Source organism: Manis pentadactyla, chromosome 3 (assembly GCF_030020395.1).
Source record: "Manis pentadactyla isolate mManPen7 chromosome 3, mManPen7.hap1, whole genome shotgun sequence".
NCBI classification, from domain to species: Eukaryota; Metazoa; Chordata; class Mammalia; order Pholidota; family Manidae; genus Manis; species Manis pentadactyla.
Genome location: NC_080021.1, coordinates 94,923,814 through 94,938,360, shown reverse-complemented (window position 1 = coordinate 94,938,360; position 14,547 = coordinate 94,923,814). Strand labels below are relative to the sequence as shown.

The 14,547-nt window shown below is 45.0% G+C and overlaps 1 protein-coding gene across 1 annotated transcript in view; it reads left to right on the top strand.

Annotated features, from left to right (window-relative positions):
* PRKCQ (protein kinase C theta) overlaps positions 1–14,547 on the top strand; it is a 149,104-nt gene that overhangs the window by 84,435 nt on the left and 50,122 nt on the right. Inside the window, exons 5-11 of the mRNA XM_036908177.2 lie at positions 2,416–2,578; positions 3,712–3,743; positions 3,824–3,909; positions 6,591–6,720; positions 9,470–9,579; positions 10,328–10,445; positions 11,786–11,946. Coding sequence (XP_036764072.2) covers positions 2,416–2,578; positions 3,712–3,743; positions 3,824–3,909; positions 6,591–6,720; positions 9,470–9,579; positions 10,328–10,445; positions 11,786–11,946 — 800 coding nt within the window. The remainder of the gene's footprint in view (positions 1–2,415; positions 2,579–3,711; positions 3,744–3,823; positions 3,910–6,590; positions 6,721–9,469; positions 9,580–10,327; positions 10,446–11,785; positions 11,947–14,547) is intronic.

The following is a 14,547-nucleotide window of genomic DNA, read 5'->3' as shown; positions in this document are numbered from 1 at the left end:
AAACAAATTCCTGTTTCTTAGTCTTCAGTTCCCTTGGCATCTGTGTCAGTCATTGCTGAAAATCCATTCTTTCTTGGCTTGCCCAATGTGATACTATTTAAGTTTTCCTCTTAAATTTTCAGCTGTTTCTTGTGGCCTCTCTTGCACCTCCTAAAAAAATGGGAGCAAATACCTCCAAGTCTGTCCCATGCCATCCTATGCTGCTCTGTGCCATGAGTGCCATGTCACCCCAACTTGACTGTTAGCCACTCAGAGGTTAGAGATAACATCTCATATTTCTTTAGAACATTCGGCATAGCAATTTACTCGTAGCTGCCAAGGAAATATCTGTGGCTTGATTGGCTACAAAAAAATGATAGACGAAACTGAATGAATAGATTAGGAGCTGTTACTCTAAAAGAAATAACCGAACATATAAAAACCCATGAATTTATTCAAGCCAATAGATAGGGGAGCTATTAATTGTGAATTTCTTCAGAAATAAACACAGTAAATACCAGAAGAATTCAAGAAATTCTGAGTTTTTATATATTTGTTCTCTTGTAATGATTGACTTGGTAAGAGGAGAAAGGAAAACACAGGAAGAAGCAAAGGGATAAATTTGTAGTGCTTTTTGCTGTCTTAACAAATTGTCAGTATTCTCATTCACAGAACATACATATTTTTATATCTGTAACATTATATATATATATTTTTTTATGTATATATACATACAGTATTTTAGTTAGGGTTCCCAGAATAATTCACTTCCATCTCCTGAATTTAAAAGTAATTGGATACTTCATTTATTGCATTTCATCTGGGCCAGAACAGAAATGAGTCCAGTCTTACTGACAAATGGCATACTATAGCAGTCACAAGTTGTAAATAGATCTCCACACTTAGACCAGAACTATGGAAGGTGACTGCCTCAGAGACCCTGAATTGAACTCCTCCTTCACCAAGCCTAATTTATTTCCAGCCCATTTCTAAATAAAGAGACCTAAATGACCTAACCTTAAAATACTGGCAAAATATTCTGCCCCACCTGTGGAACTCTTCAGAATTATTAGGAATAGTCTTTAACGGGAGTTCAGAGCAACTGTGAACCATGCATCACTGCAGAGAAGGCGCAAGTCCTCAATGGGCCCTGGGAGGATGCCTGGGGGAGGCCTCCATCTGCACAGCCCCTCATTTGCCTGTGTGGTGTGTCTCTAGCCTGGCCACCGTCAGGGGCGCAGGAAGTGAGGCACCTTGGTGGGAATAGTTGCCTCCAGTGTGGTGTTGGGCCTCTGCCACTGCTTAACCAGAACTGAAGTAATTTAAATATTAACTCTTTATATTATTTGTGAAATATGAGTGCCTTATTCTTGCTAAACCTCCATTTTTTGTAATGTAAAAGTAAGAGAAACAGAGTAAGTAATATAAGAATCTTCAGACTATTGAGAATTACAGTTCTGGAAGTTACAATCATTAATTTCATTATCCTGTTTTAGTGATGAGGGTGATTTTTGCTGTTTCTCATTTATCGTGTTGTTCGCCTGGCACGCTGGAGTTTCCATCATGCGGCGTGGCCATGGCCATGACCACCTTGCTGCTGTGTGTTTCCTTTGTGCCCAGGCTTTAGCTGTTCTAAGAACTCTACCAGCCTTTTGGGAAGATGACACCTGGGCCCTGGGCAGTGTGACAGCAACCACCTCAAGTAGCTTCTCCACTTCCCAGAGCCCAGAGCAAATGGGAGACTTTGAATGGGATGGCTTGATGTAGGTAACTAGGTAACATCCATTGAAAACGTTCCAGTGGCCTGTCAATTCCTGGCCCTTTCCACACTGACCAATGTAGTCTACAGCTGATGCATCCGACTGCTGTGGGCACCAGGAACCAGAATGTGAGCAGCTTCCCAGGCTTCCTTTGCTCTCCCGCACATGTCTCACCAGCTCCCTCCAGTCTCCTGTGCCCTGTCCATAAACACCCAGACATAAAGCATCCTGGGACCAGAAAAACACTGTTTCCAAGTTGCTGTCAGTAACCACATTGTTCTCTAGAATTCAGGCAGAAAAGTATTTGCCACTTCCTGCCTTTTCTGGCTGACCCGCCATTGACAGTGAATGAGATAAGTTGATACATACCTTGAAAGTCCTGGCTTCTGGTTTTAAAAACTGAAAGAGGATAGCTCGGCATAGAGAGGAGGGCAGAATCGAGCCAGTAATCCAGGCTCACCATGGCAATCCTGCACTAACACACTTACAACAGTTCTGCACTACAGAATTAAAGGAAGAAGCTTCCTACTGTACTGACCTTAAAAGGGGCGTGGGATTTTCCTGGTCTGAATGCTTGTCTACTTCCTTGTCCAGCTCTGCCCCTTCCCCAGGTCCCCACCCAGCTAGGACAAACACAGCGCAGAACGTCACTGTATCCCCTCTCTTCTTCCTGCAGACACAAAGGACATGAGTGAATTTGAGACCGAGAGCTTCTTTGCTTTGCATCACCGCCGAGGAGCCATCAAACAGGCCAAGGTCCACCATGTCAAGTGCCATGAGTTCACCGCCACCTTTTTCCCACAGCCCACGTTTTGCTCTGTCTGCCATGAGTTTGTCTGGTACAGTAACTTGGCATTTCACTCCAAGCTTCAGGTTATGATTTTGTCGCATCCTCTTAATCTGCCAGGCCTGGCATGCTCCACCTTAGGGGGGTGCAGCTGGAATAATTACTATAGGAGAGTTTTCAGTGGCCTCACCTGGATTGAAAAGGCTTAAAGGGTGTGATTCTGTGAAATATTTTCATAATGTGCCTCCTGGAGAGCAAGGAAGCCAGCCGTCTGAGGAAAAGCTTCCAAGGACTTCAGTGTCCAATGAAACGGGAGGCCCTGGGGTAACAGGAGGCACAGGGGAGGGAGGCATGTTTCACAGGCCAGACTCCCACCCCCCTCGCCAGCCAGCTGTGCTGGTACTGATGTCTGCAGAAGGCAGCACTTTCCCATCAGAGCTGATGGGTTTAGGCATTTATGAGGCTCTGGAGTGTCTTAACAGCCCTCCAACAGAGATTGGTTCAAGCCTCAGTAACCACACAGCAAAGGCAGTGGTAGAGTGGAGACCTGAAACAACTCCTGTCTCTGGTCTCAACCCCCTCACCTCTTAATGGGGTGCCCTTTGCACTACTGCAGAATCTGTCAGCATATAATGCCAGCTTAGACAGGTATCCAGGGTTAGTAAACGAGGCTGTGGGAGGATTTCCACTAGCTGTTTCTGTCTAATGACTTGAACCCCCTTCCTTTATAATAGTGAGTGTTACTCAGGAATGAGTCTTAAGCTTAAGCACTTAAATAGTTGCAAATATTCTCAAAAACTCAGGTAAAGGAAAGAGTGTTGTACAGATATCTTTGCTCATCTGTATTGAGCTTAGTGACAATGAATTTTTATGTGTAGGACATGGAAATTTGCTAGTGGGGGCCCATATGCATTTTCAGTCAGGCATTTTAATCTCTACATTTGCTTGGGAAATATGCAAATGAGGGAAATCAACAGCTCATTTGTTTAATTATCAGACTTTTAACAAAGCAGTTTAAATTAAAAACAACACATTAACACTCTTGGCAAATGATAAACACGGGCTACTGATCAGAAAATGCTCTGTGACAGTGGGAAGCTCTAAGATGTTATTCACCCTTTAAATGTTTGTGGTACTTCCAAAGACTTGAACATCCACATAAATCAAACATATGCTTTATTGCAGGGGTCTGAACAAGCAGGGCTACCAGTGTCGACGTAAGTAAGAAAGGTTTCTGTTGTATCATGGCCCTTCTTTTTATTTAGTGAAATCCTGAACTTCAATCATTTCTTTTCAGAATGTAATGCGGCAATTCACAAGAAGTGTATTGATAAAGTTATAGCGAAGTGCACAGGATCAGCTATCAATAGCCGAGAAACCATGGTATGTGTTCAGATTCCTCTCTTTGTTCCAAAATATGATGATTTTGCCCCAACATGGAATTTTACAAGCCTTCTGATTCCTTTTAATATTGCCTGAACTTGAATCCTTAAGTTCCTCAATGAACATCAATCTTCTTTAAAACCCTTTCCTCTTCAATAACAATTGTTACTGAGATCGGAAATGAGAGGATGAACAAGAAAAGCACAAGATGAATTTTAATAACTCTACCTTTTCCAGAAACTTAATACAAAATGCCAGAAAGCATATTTTTGATCAGTTATGTGAAAACAACTCTTGTGGCATCTACAGCTAGAAGTGACAGTTAAAGAGCAGAAGCAAATGATACACAACACAGACCTTAGCATTTACCAGGTTGGAGGTGATAAGAGAAGCATATGTCTTAGGTTGAGAAGCAGATAGTTCTTTCTGATGAACTGTGAGGTGTACAGTCTGGGGACAAGTGAGAGTTTTACCCTGTGGGGAAGGGGAGCAGAATGAGAAAGTCAGGTAGACTTCCTGCTCTCTCCCTTCCTTCTTCATTCAACAAGTAATTAGCGTACTAATGCATGGAAGATGCAGCACCATGTATAATGCAGGGCAGAGCACAAAACAGACCTTGCCCTGCTTTTAGGGAATTTACCATAAAGTTGGGGAAACAGTTAACAAATGACTATGTATTGTTTCCATTTACATTAAATGCTATGAAAATAGCCAACAAGGTGTGATGATGAGCAGTAAACAAGTGGCCTGCTTAAACTGAAGCTCAGGGAATGTTTGTACCTGTTGCTCACCTTTCTCCAATTCCCCACCACCGCCACCCACCCCCAGACTCTGTAACCACAAATCTGATCTCTTTTTCTGAAAGCTTAGCGGGTCTTTTGTTCTGTGGTTTTTTTAGATTCCACATACAAGTGAGATAATACAATATTTGTCTTTTCTTATTTTGTCACTGCCAGACCAATTTTTTTGTTTGTTTAAATCAAATTGCTGCTTCCCACCCTGCCCTCCTGTTCTCTTTACTTCATGCCTTCTGTTTTCCTGAAAAAATCACAGATCATGAGCATGACTGTTAAATTCAGTGGCTAATGTCCAATAGAAATAGTATAAGAGCCACAAGTGTCATAAATTTTCAGGTAGCCACATCAAATTAGGAGAAAGCAACAGGTGAAATTAACCTTAATACATTTTATTAAACTCAATCTGTCCAAATATTATTTCAATATGTGATCAACATAAAAAATTAATGAGATACTTTACATTATTTGTTTCACACAAAAATCTTCAAAATCCAGTGTGTGTTTTACCCTTACAACACATCTTTTCACCACCTTGCAAGTATTTACTTGGCCCATGTGGCTAAGTGATTGTCGTATTGGCAAGTACAGATTGACAGTCTTCCCTAGACATAAATTGAACTATCTGGGCTTGGGTTCAAGATTTGAAGTGGAAGCCTCTAGCCTGAACCTTGATACTAATTGTTCACAGTACATGGAAACGTTTATATGAAATGAAACCCAAAAAGTATTTTTTTCTTGCTTGAATATGGCTAGAATATGTGCGGAGCAACTTTTAAACAATCCTAAAGACCAGTGTTGACCAGTATCCACAGTGAAAACATTAGGTATATTACCGTTAATAAATACGGCTTCTTTGCTGTGCACATTCCCAAGGGAAGTGTTGAATTAAAAACTTCTACAGAGATTATAAGTCTTAAATAGATAAAACTATACTGCACAAGAATAGTGGTATCCTCACCAGGAATAGAACTGCCTGTTTTTTTTGCTTTTTTTGTTTTTTTAGTCCAAGTGATATACTTGATTAAAGGAGAGAATTTAAACTCTGGAAAATTGCAACAATAACAAAAAAAGCCACAGAACACTGCACTATATCTGCCACCACTGTCCCTCTCTCATCTTCATCTCCCCAGCTCCTAAATCATCATGTTTATTTCAAGAGAGAATGGGCTGATTCTGATTCTAGGCAGATAGATACCCCAGCTCACTTGATGGCTGTGTGACCTAGACAAGTGTCTTGCCCTCTCTGTGCTTCATCAACCTCATTTATCATATGAGGATACTAATAAAGGCTACTTCAGATGGGGTGTTTGCGATATCACATGTGTAAAAGATAAACATGTGACATGTCTGTCCACTGACCCAGCAGGAATGGTTATGTACCTCCTATTGCCTCAGTTTACCCATGTGTGTTAGGTATGAAGATGCTTCTTGCTCCGGCTCTCACAGAGTTAACCCAGAGCAGTATTTCCTCTAGAGAACCAGTATATGACATCTGCCAAGGTTAAAGCAGCAGTTCTGGGTTGAAAGAGAAACGGAAATGTTTATATTAAAAAAGGAAGGGAAGCTCAGCTTTTACTTAGCTTGCATTTAAGTAAACAACCTCCTCTTTCTAAAACGGGGGCTTCTCTGTGGGACGCCTCGGACTTAAGCGATACCCAGGGTGCTTCACATGTGTGCATGACACACTCGCCCCTGCCTAGGAGAGCTAAGGGCTGCCTGTTGTTGGCAGACGTGGCCGTAAGGCTGACAAGTAAATGTTACACTCTAAGCATACATCAGTCCAATGACTTTATCGTCCTGGTAGTTCTGCTGAAGGATCTGCTGGGACAGTGGACGCGGGGACCCAGGGGTACCAGCAGGGTCACACGTTCTCCCTTATTTCAGTTCCACAAAGAGAGGTTCAAAATTGACATGCCGCACAGATTCAAAGTCTACAATTACAAAAGCCCGACCTTCTGCGAGCACTGCGGGACCCTGCTGTGGGGGCTGGCCAGGCAAGGCCTCAAGTGTGAGGGTGAGTCGGTGCGGGTGGGCGGGGCCGCAGCCCGGGGAGGCGGGGCCGAGGGCGGCCCCTCCAGCCAGCCCGCCTCGTCGCGTGACAGCTCCGGAGGGAAGACACCGCTGTTCTGTGCCCACGTCCCACCCCAGTATCCCGGGGGGTGCAAAAGAGCTCTGGGGCGCTGCCCAGAAATTTCCCTTCCCTGGCCCGTCTTCACAGGCTGGCATAGGGCCCACAGCCCCTCACTCACCAACCAATCCTGACGCGCCTGGATCACAGGCTAAAGGGGCTTTTTCTTGCTGTGAAAGTCCGCACCGCTAAGGCTGTAACCTCTAGACTCAGGAGGAGAGAGGGAAAATTCCCGCAAGGATGACAGAGCACCTCTGCCTCTAGAGTGGGGGTGAGGGCACAGGGCTGCACAGCATAGTCAATAAGGAGGCCCTTTTGAACTATTCAATGTAGAGCCTCTTCTTCCCCTGTTGCCCTATTTTGCTTTATGCCACCTGCTAATGCACGTCTGGTCTTCTAAGTGGCAAAGGTGGTGACTTAAGGCAAGATGACAGTGTGGGGCAGCCTCCCCTTCCTCTGTCCAGGTAACTCACGTGCTGGTGGAGCCTGGAGTGGCATCTTATTGAGGCAGGAGGGCTGGGGGTTCACCTCACCGCTGGAAGCAAACCCCGCATGGAGCGAACCCACCATAGGTCCCTGCTAGGCCTTCCTCTGCTCCACACCTGCTCAGGGCCAGCAGCCCGCCTGGGGTTGTGCAGAGTGTCTTTCTCACTGGAGGCAGGGAGCAATTCCCCAGCACTCCAGCACACAGTTATTCCTGTGGCCCTGCTCTATGAGGCCTGCCCCATACTCAGGGCTCCTGGCCAGCTGCTCACCCAGCCTAGAACCTCCACCAGGATTCCTGGGCATTGTTTCCTGGCTCCTGCTTCTCCATTCCATCCCCTCTGTCCTGCCTGCCACCTCCACTACTGTCTCTAACCTCCTCTCTCCTCTCCTCTCCCTTTCCTTCCCCACCTCCTATCTGCGCACATGCCCAGCCCTCAGTGCCCCATGCCCTTGTCCTCTCCTCCCCAGACCTCTTCCCCTCCTGTGCCCTTTATCTCGGGCTCTTAGAAGTCACCTTCCAAGCAGGGCCTCCTGTCCTCCTGACCGTCCTTTCTCCTTTTTAATTCCTTTGAAAACAGTAGGCCAGAGGGACTGTTTGCACTCACAGAGATTGAGTTATCACCTTCTAGGTTAGTAACAACTTCTTCGAATGCTATCCCAGTTGGATGCTATCCCAATGGGGATGGGGCCTTTCTTCATGCCTGTGCATCAGAGACAAGCTCAGATCTGGCTGCCAGTTTAAGAAGAAAAGTAAGACTCCCCCATCCCTTGTGCTAAGTCCACACTAGCTGCCTCCCTTGGCCTTGCAGTACTGAGAAGAAGGTGCGTCCAACGCCATCCCACATAAAACCTGCATAAATGAGCCCAGCAGGAGCCATGCTAGCAAAGCAAAATTCAGAAGAACAGGAAGCGCTTAAAACAGCATCTTTACTGCAGCAAAGACTATACATAGGAGTTCGCTTCGAATGGATTTTAATGATTATATCTATGCACATATACTATACAAGTAATAGTTTATATTTATTTGCATAGAAAGGCTGTTTTTTATTATGACAAACTATCTAAGTAAGAGTGGGCTAGTTAAAAACAAAAGGTGAAGGCTGCTAAAATCTCACCTAGATATTTTAATACACATTTCAGTGTGATAAATAATGAAGGTGAAAGAGAGGTTGCATTAGTCAAGCATCTTCTCAGCACCACTGACTGTGTTAAGTTATTCATACACACAAATGGGCTAATAAGCAGATTGGATGAAAAGTGCACTACTTTATACTTGTGCTGCCTAATGCCATATAACAAACCTCTTGATATTCCTTTATAGAATTAAGTAGGACTTGAGATTAGAGTTCTGTCAGCTGGAGTTTGGAAATCTGTTAGATTATTTTTTTCATTGTAATGGTGATGTTTCATAAGCAGAAATTGAGTTTTCTAGAAGTAGTGCCATGATGCATTAGCTATCCTTCCACAGGTACACACACTGCCTAATCCAGGAAGGCTCACATGGTCACAGTTAAGTAGAGGGTGGACCTTTATCACACTGTTTTCAGGACTTAGGAGTCAGAGTGGTCCCCCAGAGACATAGGTGTCACAGCTAGAAGCCTGCAGGGGTCGTTTAGTTCAACTAACCCAACTCACCCATACGGTGAGAACATCGTCTCCCCATGTCGACCACCTACAGAACAGCCCCACCATCTCAGCTTCCCTTCTGCAGGCTGAGGCTGTACCCCGGCTCTTGGCCTAGGGACTAGAGAAGCTCCCTGCAGCCCACATAGGAAACAGGCTGCTCGAGTCCAGAGCAGGGTGAACGACCTCTAATTCCAGCATTGCACATTGCCACCATTGGTTTTTTTTCCCTGCAATGGCTCAGTCCAAACATATGCAGACAGAAGACTCCCTCCCCTCTCAGCAAGGCTCTGGCGCAGCCCAGCATCATGCCAAGGATCATCCGGTCTGTGTGTGCATGTCTCAGGGAAGGGGAGGTGGGTGCATGGGGCATCATGGAAACACTGCCCTAATTTGTGTTCAGTGTGTCCCAGTGCCGGGGATTGGCTGACTGCTCCTGGACATCCACATACCTAAAACAGGTCCTGTTGAGTCACAGCAGCCAGCTCTGCTGCGTTTGCTCACCATGTTGCATTCTTCCTTTCAGCATGTGGCATGAACATCCATCACAAATGCCAGACAAAGGTGGCCAACCTTTGTGGCATAAACCAGAAGCTAATGGCTGAAGCACTGGCAATGATCGAGAGCACTCAGCAGGTAGGAAAGGCTCTTAGAGTAAGTTCCGAACATTCAGCTCAGCGAGGACTCCTCCCGTCCTTTGCTCTGAGCTGCAGCAACTTCAGGCAACACCATGAAATCTATTTCTGGCCACTTACCTTGCCCTGACATTCATCTGAATGTCCATGTACCCCCTTTGAGACGTTTACTTATTTAATGCATTTGTATTATATGGATCTTTATAAGATCTTAAGTTCTTGCGGAATGTGCAGAAACAAATTCATTAAAATTATTGAAAATTCATTGCCAGCTTTACACATACATACTAAGGCTACATATAGAATACCTGGGGAAAGCAGTTATTTGCTAGATTCATCTCTAGAATGCACTCAGAGCACAGATCAGGGCAATCTGCCTTGCCATTTGCTAGCATGCTGAATTCCAAGGTCCAAGAACAAGCCCTCTGTGGGACGCAGCATTGCCTTGCAAGCTGTTTTTCTGTCCATTGACCTTATGTTCTTATTTGTGGCCATGACGCAGATAACACGGGGGAACCCAGGGACCCTGGGAAAGCATGCAGGAAGCACATATGCTCCCTTGGTACATAAACTATGCTAGGTGGACTTTCGTAGGAGATGGATCCTCGGGAGTGCTGAGGGAAAGGACCCCTTTGGTCATTTCACATGTCTAGGAATCTAAATGGCTTTTATCCCCATGGACAGCAAGCTGAGCTGTCCCATCAGCGGCAGGTGGATCGGTGGCTAATCTGACTCTGTTTGTAATCTAGGCTCGCTGCTTAAGAGATACGGAACACATCTTCAGGGAAGGCCCAGTGGAAATTGGTCTCCCATGCTCCATGAAGGGTGAAGCACAGCTGCCATATATACCAGCACCGGGGAAAAGAGGTACTATCCCAGCCACGGTAGAGTCGGGGTCAGTAATTCATCTGCATTGACCATAACCTGAGTCGTCTGGGGTTAAATTCCCCATTGCCCTGGACTGGTAGGTGATCCTCTTCTGTTTAGAGATCACAGACTTCCCACCAACTGAGAGGCTTCTACTTCTTAGACCTGAAACCAGAAGACACCCCATGAGTCGGAAGCCTTTGTCAGGGGGCGGCGATAGGCCTCGAGGGAGCAACGGCAAATTTTTCCTTAGAATTTTAGAGTGTTACTTCCTGTCACTGTTAAATGGTTTTATAGAAACAAATCTACCATAAAATGCAGTGGTGAGAAGGCCACCAAAGGCTATCTTGCTCTGCACCTTTGAGACTTTTCTGGGAAGTTGAAGAGTAGAAAGGGGAAGAATTCGGGCCGAAAGTCCTTAACCTTGTGACCCTCTGGAAGTTTATCCAGCCTACTGTTTGAAGGTAGCTCATGAGAGAGAGGCCCCCATGATTTGGAACCTGAATAGGAGTTTCAGCAAACATTATAAAATACAAGTTTCCTCCACTCTCTGCAGTAGAGCACGCCCAGGAAACATTTTATAAGCAGAAAGGGCATAAAGCAGAGACGTGGTCACCATTACTTTACATGGGAAAAACTTACGAGCACTCCCAGACCCAAAAATTACCTGTCTTAGGCTTTTCTGATATCTTAGAAGACATTTTGCTTAAGGATGCACAAAATAAATCCAGATAAAGCACAGATGCTCACTCAGAGCTCTGGCGAAGTATTGAGGAATATATCGACTTCAGCTTTTCAGAAGAAAAGGTTGAGGAAGGGGGTCCCCAGGGAATGAAGGAGACTGTGCCTCAGAGGTGTGACCGGAGCAGCAGTGTGGCTGAGGCCCGTTGTGGATAATGCTGTTCGGACCTTTAACTGTCTGCTGTCCATCTGCTCTTCCCTCACATGGGGAGTCCTAGGGACTGATGTCACTGTGTCCCTGAGCCACATGAGCAGTTGAGAAGCCTTTTTGCTCATATTTGTTTCAGATCACTCTGTTCATAACATTACTAAAAGTGCTCATCTGTTTTGCATGTATGGTCTTTCGCTGATCAGAATACATCTCTTAACATGAAATTTCTCCCAGTCTATTGGGCAGAGAAAGAGACAGAGCCTGCGCCCCAAATGCCAGGCTCACCGGCAGGGAGGGGCCTGCCTTTGCACTGCAGGGAACCCCTTGCCGCATTTTTGCGGGTGGAGCCCCAGAATGGGAAGTGGAAGAGAAAGTGAGCTCTGTAAGTAGCTAGAATGCCCCTCCATTGTTCCTGCTTTACTTCTAACCTCTGGTTTACCATTTGCAGAGCCTCAGGGAATCTCCTGGGAGTGTCCCTCGGATGAGACGGAGAAAGTGTGCCATCATCCAGAACCTGAACTGAATGTAGAAAAACCATCTCTACATATGAAATTAAAAATCGAGGATTTTATCTTGCACAAAATGTTGGGGAAGGGAAGTTTTGGCAAGGTACCATACCATACTATAGAGGTCTACAGACAAACTGCCCAAAGTTAAAGAGCAAGGCTCCTGGTTGTGTAGCTAAACCCGTGGGACCAGCACTGTCCCTGCACATCCTGTGGGAGGGTAGAGTGATGTTTGCACACACAGGAACCCAGGCGACTCTACGGAATACCCCCTCGGCTCCCTGGGGATCGTTCCCAGGCCATTTTGCTTTGAAGGCTTATATCCCACAGGCTTACACGTTTGAGATCTTTGGACACCAGAGAAATGGGGAGATGCCACAGCCAGTTCCATCCCACACAGGTTTTCCCATGTATTTCACACTGTTTTGTTTTTCTTCTTTCTCAAGTCTGGATTGTTTTACTTTAAATGTGATCTTTTTCTCTACCAAACGTCCTGAGCTGTGTATTAATCAGTTTGCTAAGGCTGCTGTAACAAAGTGCCAGAGACTGAGTGGCTCAAATAACAGACATTTATTTTCTCACCATTCTGGAGGCTGGAAGTCCATGATCGGGGTGCAGATAAGTGACCAGGTGGTGGTTCTTCTGGGGCCTGTCTCCACGGCATGTAGACACCGTCTCCTCCGTGTCCTCGCAGGTCATCCCTCTGTGTGTGTGTCTGTGTCCTGATCTCTTCTGCGTGTAAGGACCGCAGTCAGGCCGGATTGGGGCCACCCTAAGGCCCTCATTTTAATAACTTCTTTGCCTCTGTAAAGACCCTGTCTCCGAAGGCCACATGCTGAGGTATTCGAGATCAGAGTTTCTCAGCAAGTGAATTTTTTGGAGGGGTCCTAGTTTGGCCCATAACATGGCTGTAGCCTGAGAGTTGTGGGGAAAGTTTCTTGGAGAAAGTCCCTCCTCTAAATTCTTCCTGCCACACAAGTCCTGAGCTATCTGTCATTCACAGAAGACAGGGGAGGAGGAAGATGACATAATTTAAGAAATCATAACCAACTATCAGTGATGGCAGAAAAATTTCAAGCTAGTGAATATAAAGAGGGATGACCAGAAATATAGGCATTGAAGTTATTTTAGATATAAGGATATTACTATTTTAGATATTACAGATAGCTGTTTTAGGATGAAGGATATCTAATATTAAGGTTATTTTAGATCTTAAGGTATTTAGGTTATTTTAGATATTAAGGATATCTCAGTTGTTTTATATTCTTGGCCACAACTCCTAGGAAAGTTTTAGCCGAGGCTGCTGTTCCATGAATTTGTGCATTCCCAGCCAGCTTGATGCTTAGCACACCTGCTCACCAGTGTTTGCCTGGAAAATGTACCCAGCTTATTTGATAATAAACTAAAACGCAACTGAGCGTTGCCACAGCTGATGACACCACGCCGCATCTGGGATTTGGATTTGAATACGAAGGCCCCACCGCCTTTGGCAAAAGCTACTCTGCCCTGAACACTAACTGATACCCATTAATTTTTTTAGTTCATTTCCACAATAATATGAACCACAGCAGGCCCATTTGGTGTTAATCTGCATGTAATAGGCAATTTTACAGCCAGTTTTCATTATAATTTAGCATCAATTAATGTGCAATTATAACGTGTTACCAAAAATTGAAAGCACATTACAGAAATGGAAATTGCCTTTTCAGCTTGGGAGTTTATGGCTGGTTTTGGAATGTTTTATTCAAAGAAACAATTACCAAAAGAGTACTTTTAATTGTTAATGAAATGTTTATCTTTCTTTGTTCCCATGTGGGTTTCTACATTTGAACAAGGTTAATCAGAAAGATGTTAAGTTAAACCTACATGCCTCAGGAAATATCCCCCTGGCAACAGAGCGCTTCAGGTATCCTCTGCTCTGGGCCCAAAGCAGTGCCCTCCTCACATCAGGACCCCGGCTCTCTGCACAGAGAGCCTGGACGGGGTGGGGGTGGGGGGCCAAGGAGAGGAGGAGGAAGCAGCAAAGCAAAATGAGACAGCCAGATTTCCCTTTGTTACCACCCTGAGAATACTCCACAGATTGCTTTCCTTTTTTTGTCTGTGTATAGGTTGTGTGGTTCTCCCCAAAATGGCAGCCTCTGTATTCTTGTTCTCCATATCCTTTTAGGCCCAGGAGAACAAACTGTGTGTTTTCTGGGGAGATCCACATCGTTCATTTGCCTGAATCCTCATCTAAGCTCTGTGCCCTCTATCTAGCCAACCACCGCAGAGCTGTGTGTCTGCACCCTATCATTTTAAACATGGACCATGCATCTTCAGTACTGGCTTGGCGTCATTGAATTCAATATTCCCCCCAAATCAATAAGAGAAACAAATGACAAGCGTTCTTAATAACTGTAGAGCATTTTATAGTTTACAAGTCACTTTCCCATGTGGTATCTGTTTGATTTTTCACCATGGTCCTGTAAGTTAGAGAAGTGGTAGCACTTACCTCTTCTACCTGTTTGGACACTGAAGCCCGGAGAGGTTAATCGGTTTGCCCACCTTCCCACAGCTATTACATGTCTGGGAAATGGGACCCAAGCTGGAGTCTTCTATCTCCAAAGGCCATGTCCTCGCACTTGTCAGTCATCTGTTGCTGCATCATTTGCAAAAGTGAAAGTTGTAGAAACTCTCATTTTACTCCATCTGGTGTCCTTTCCTA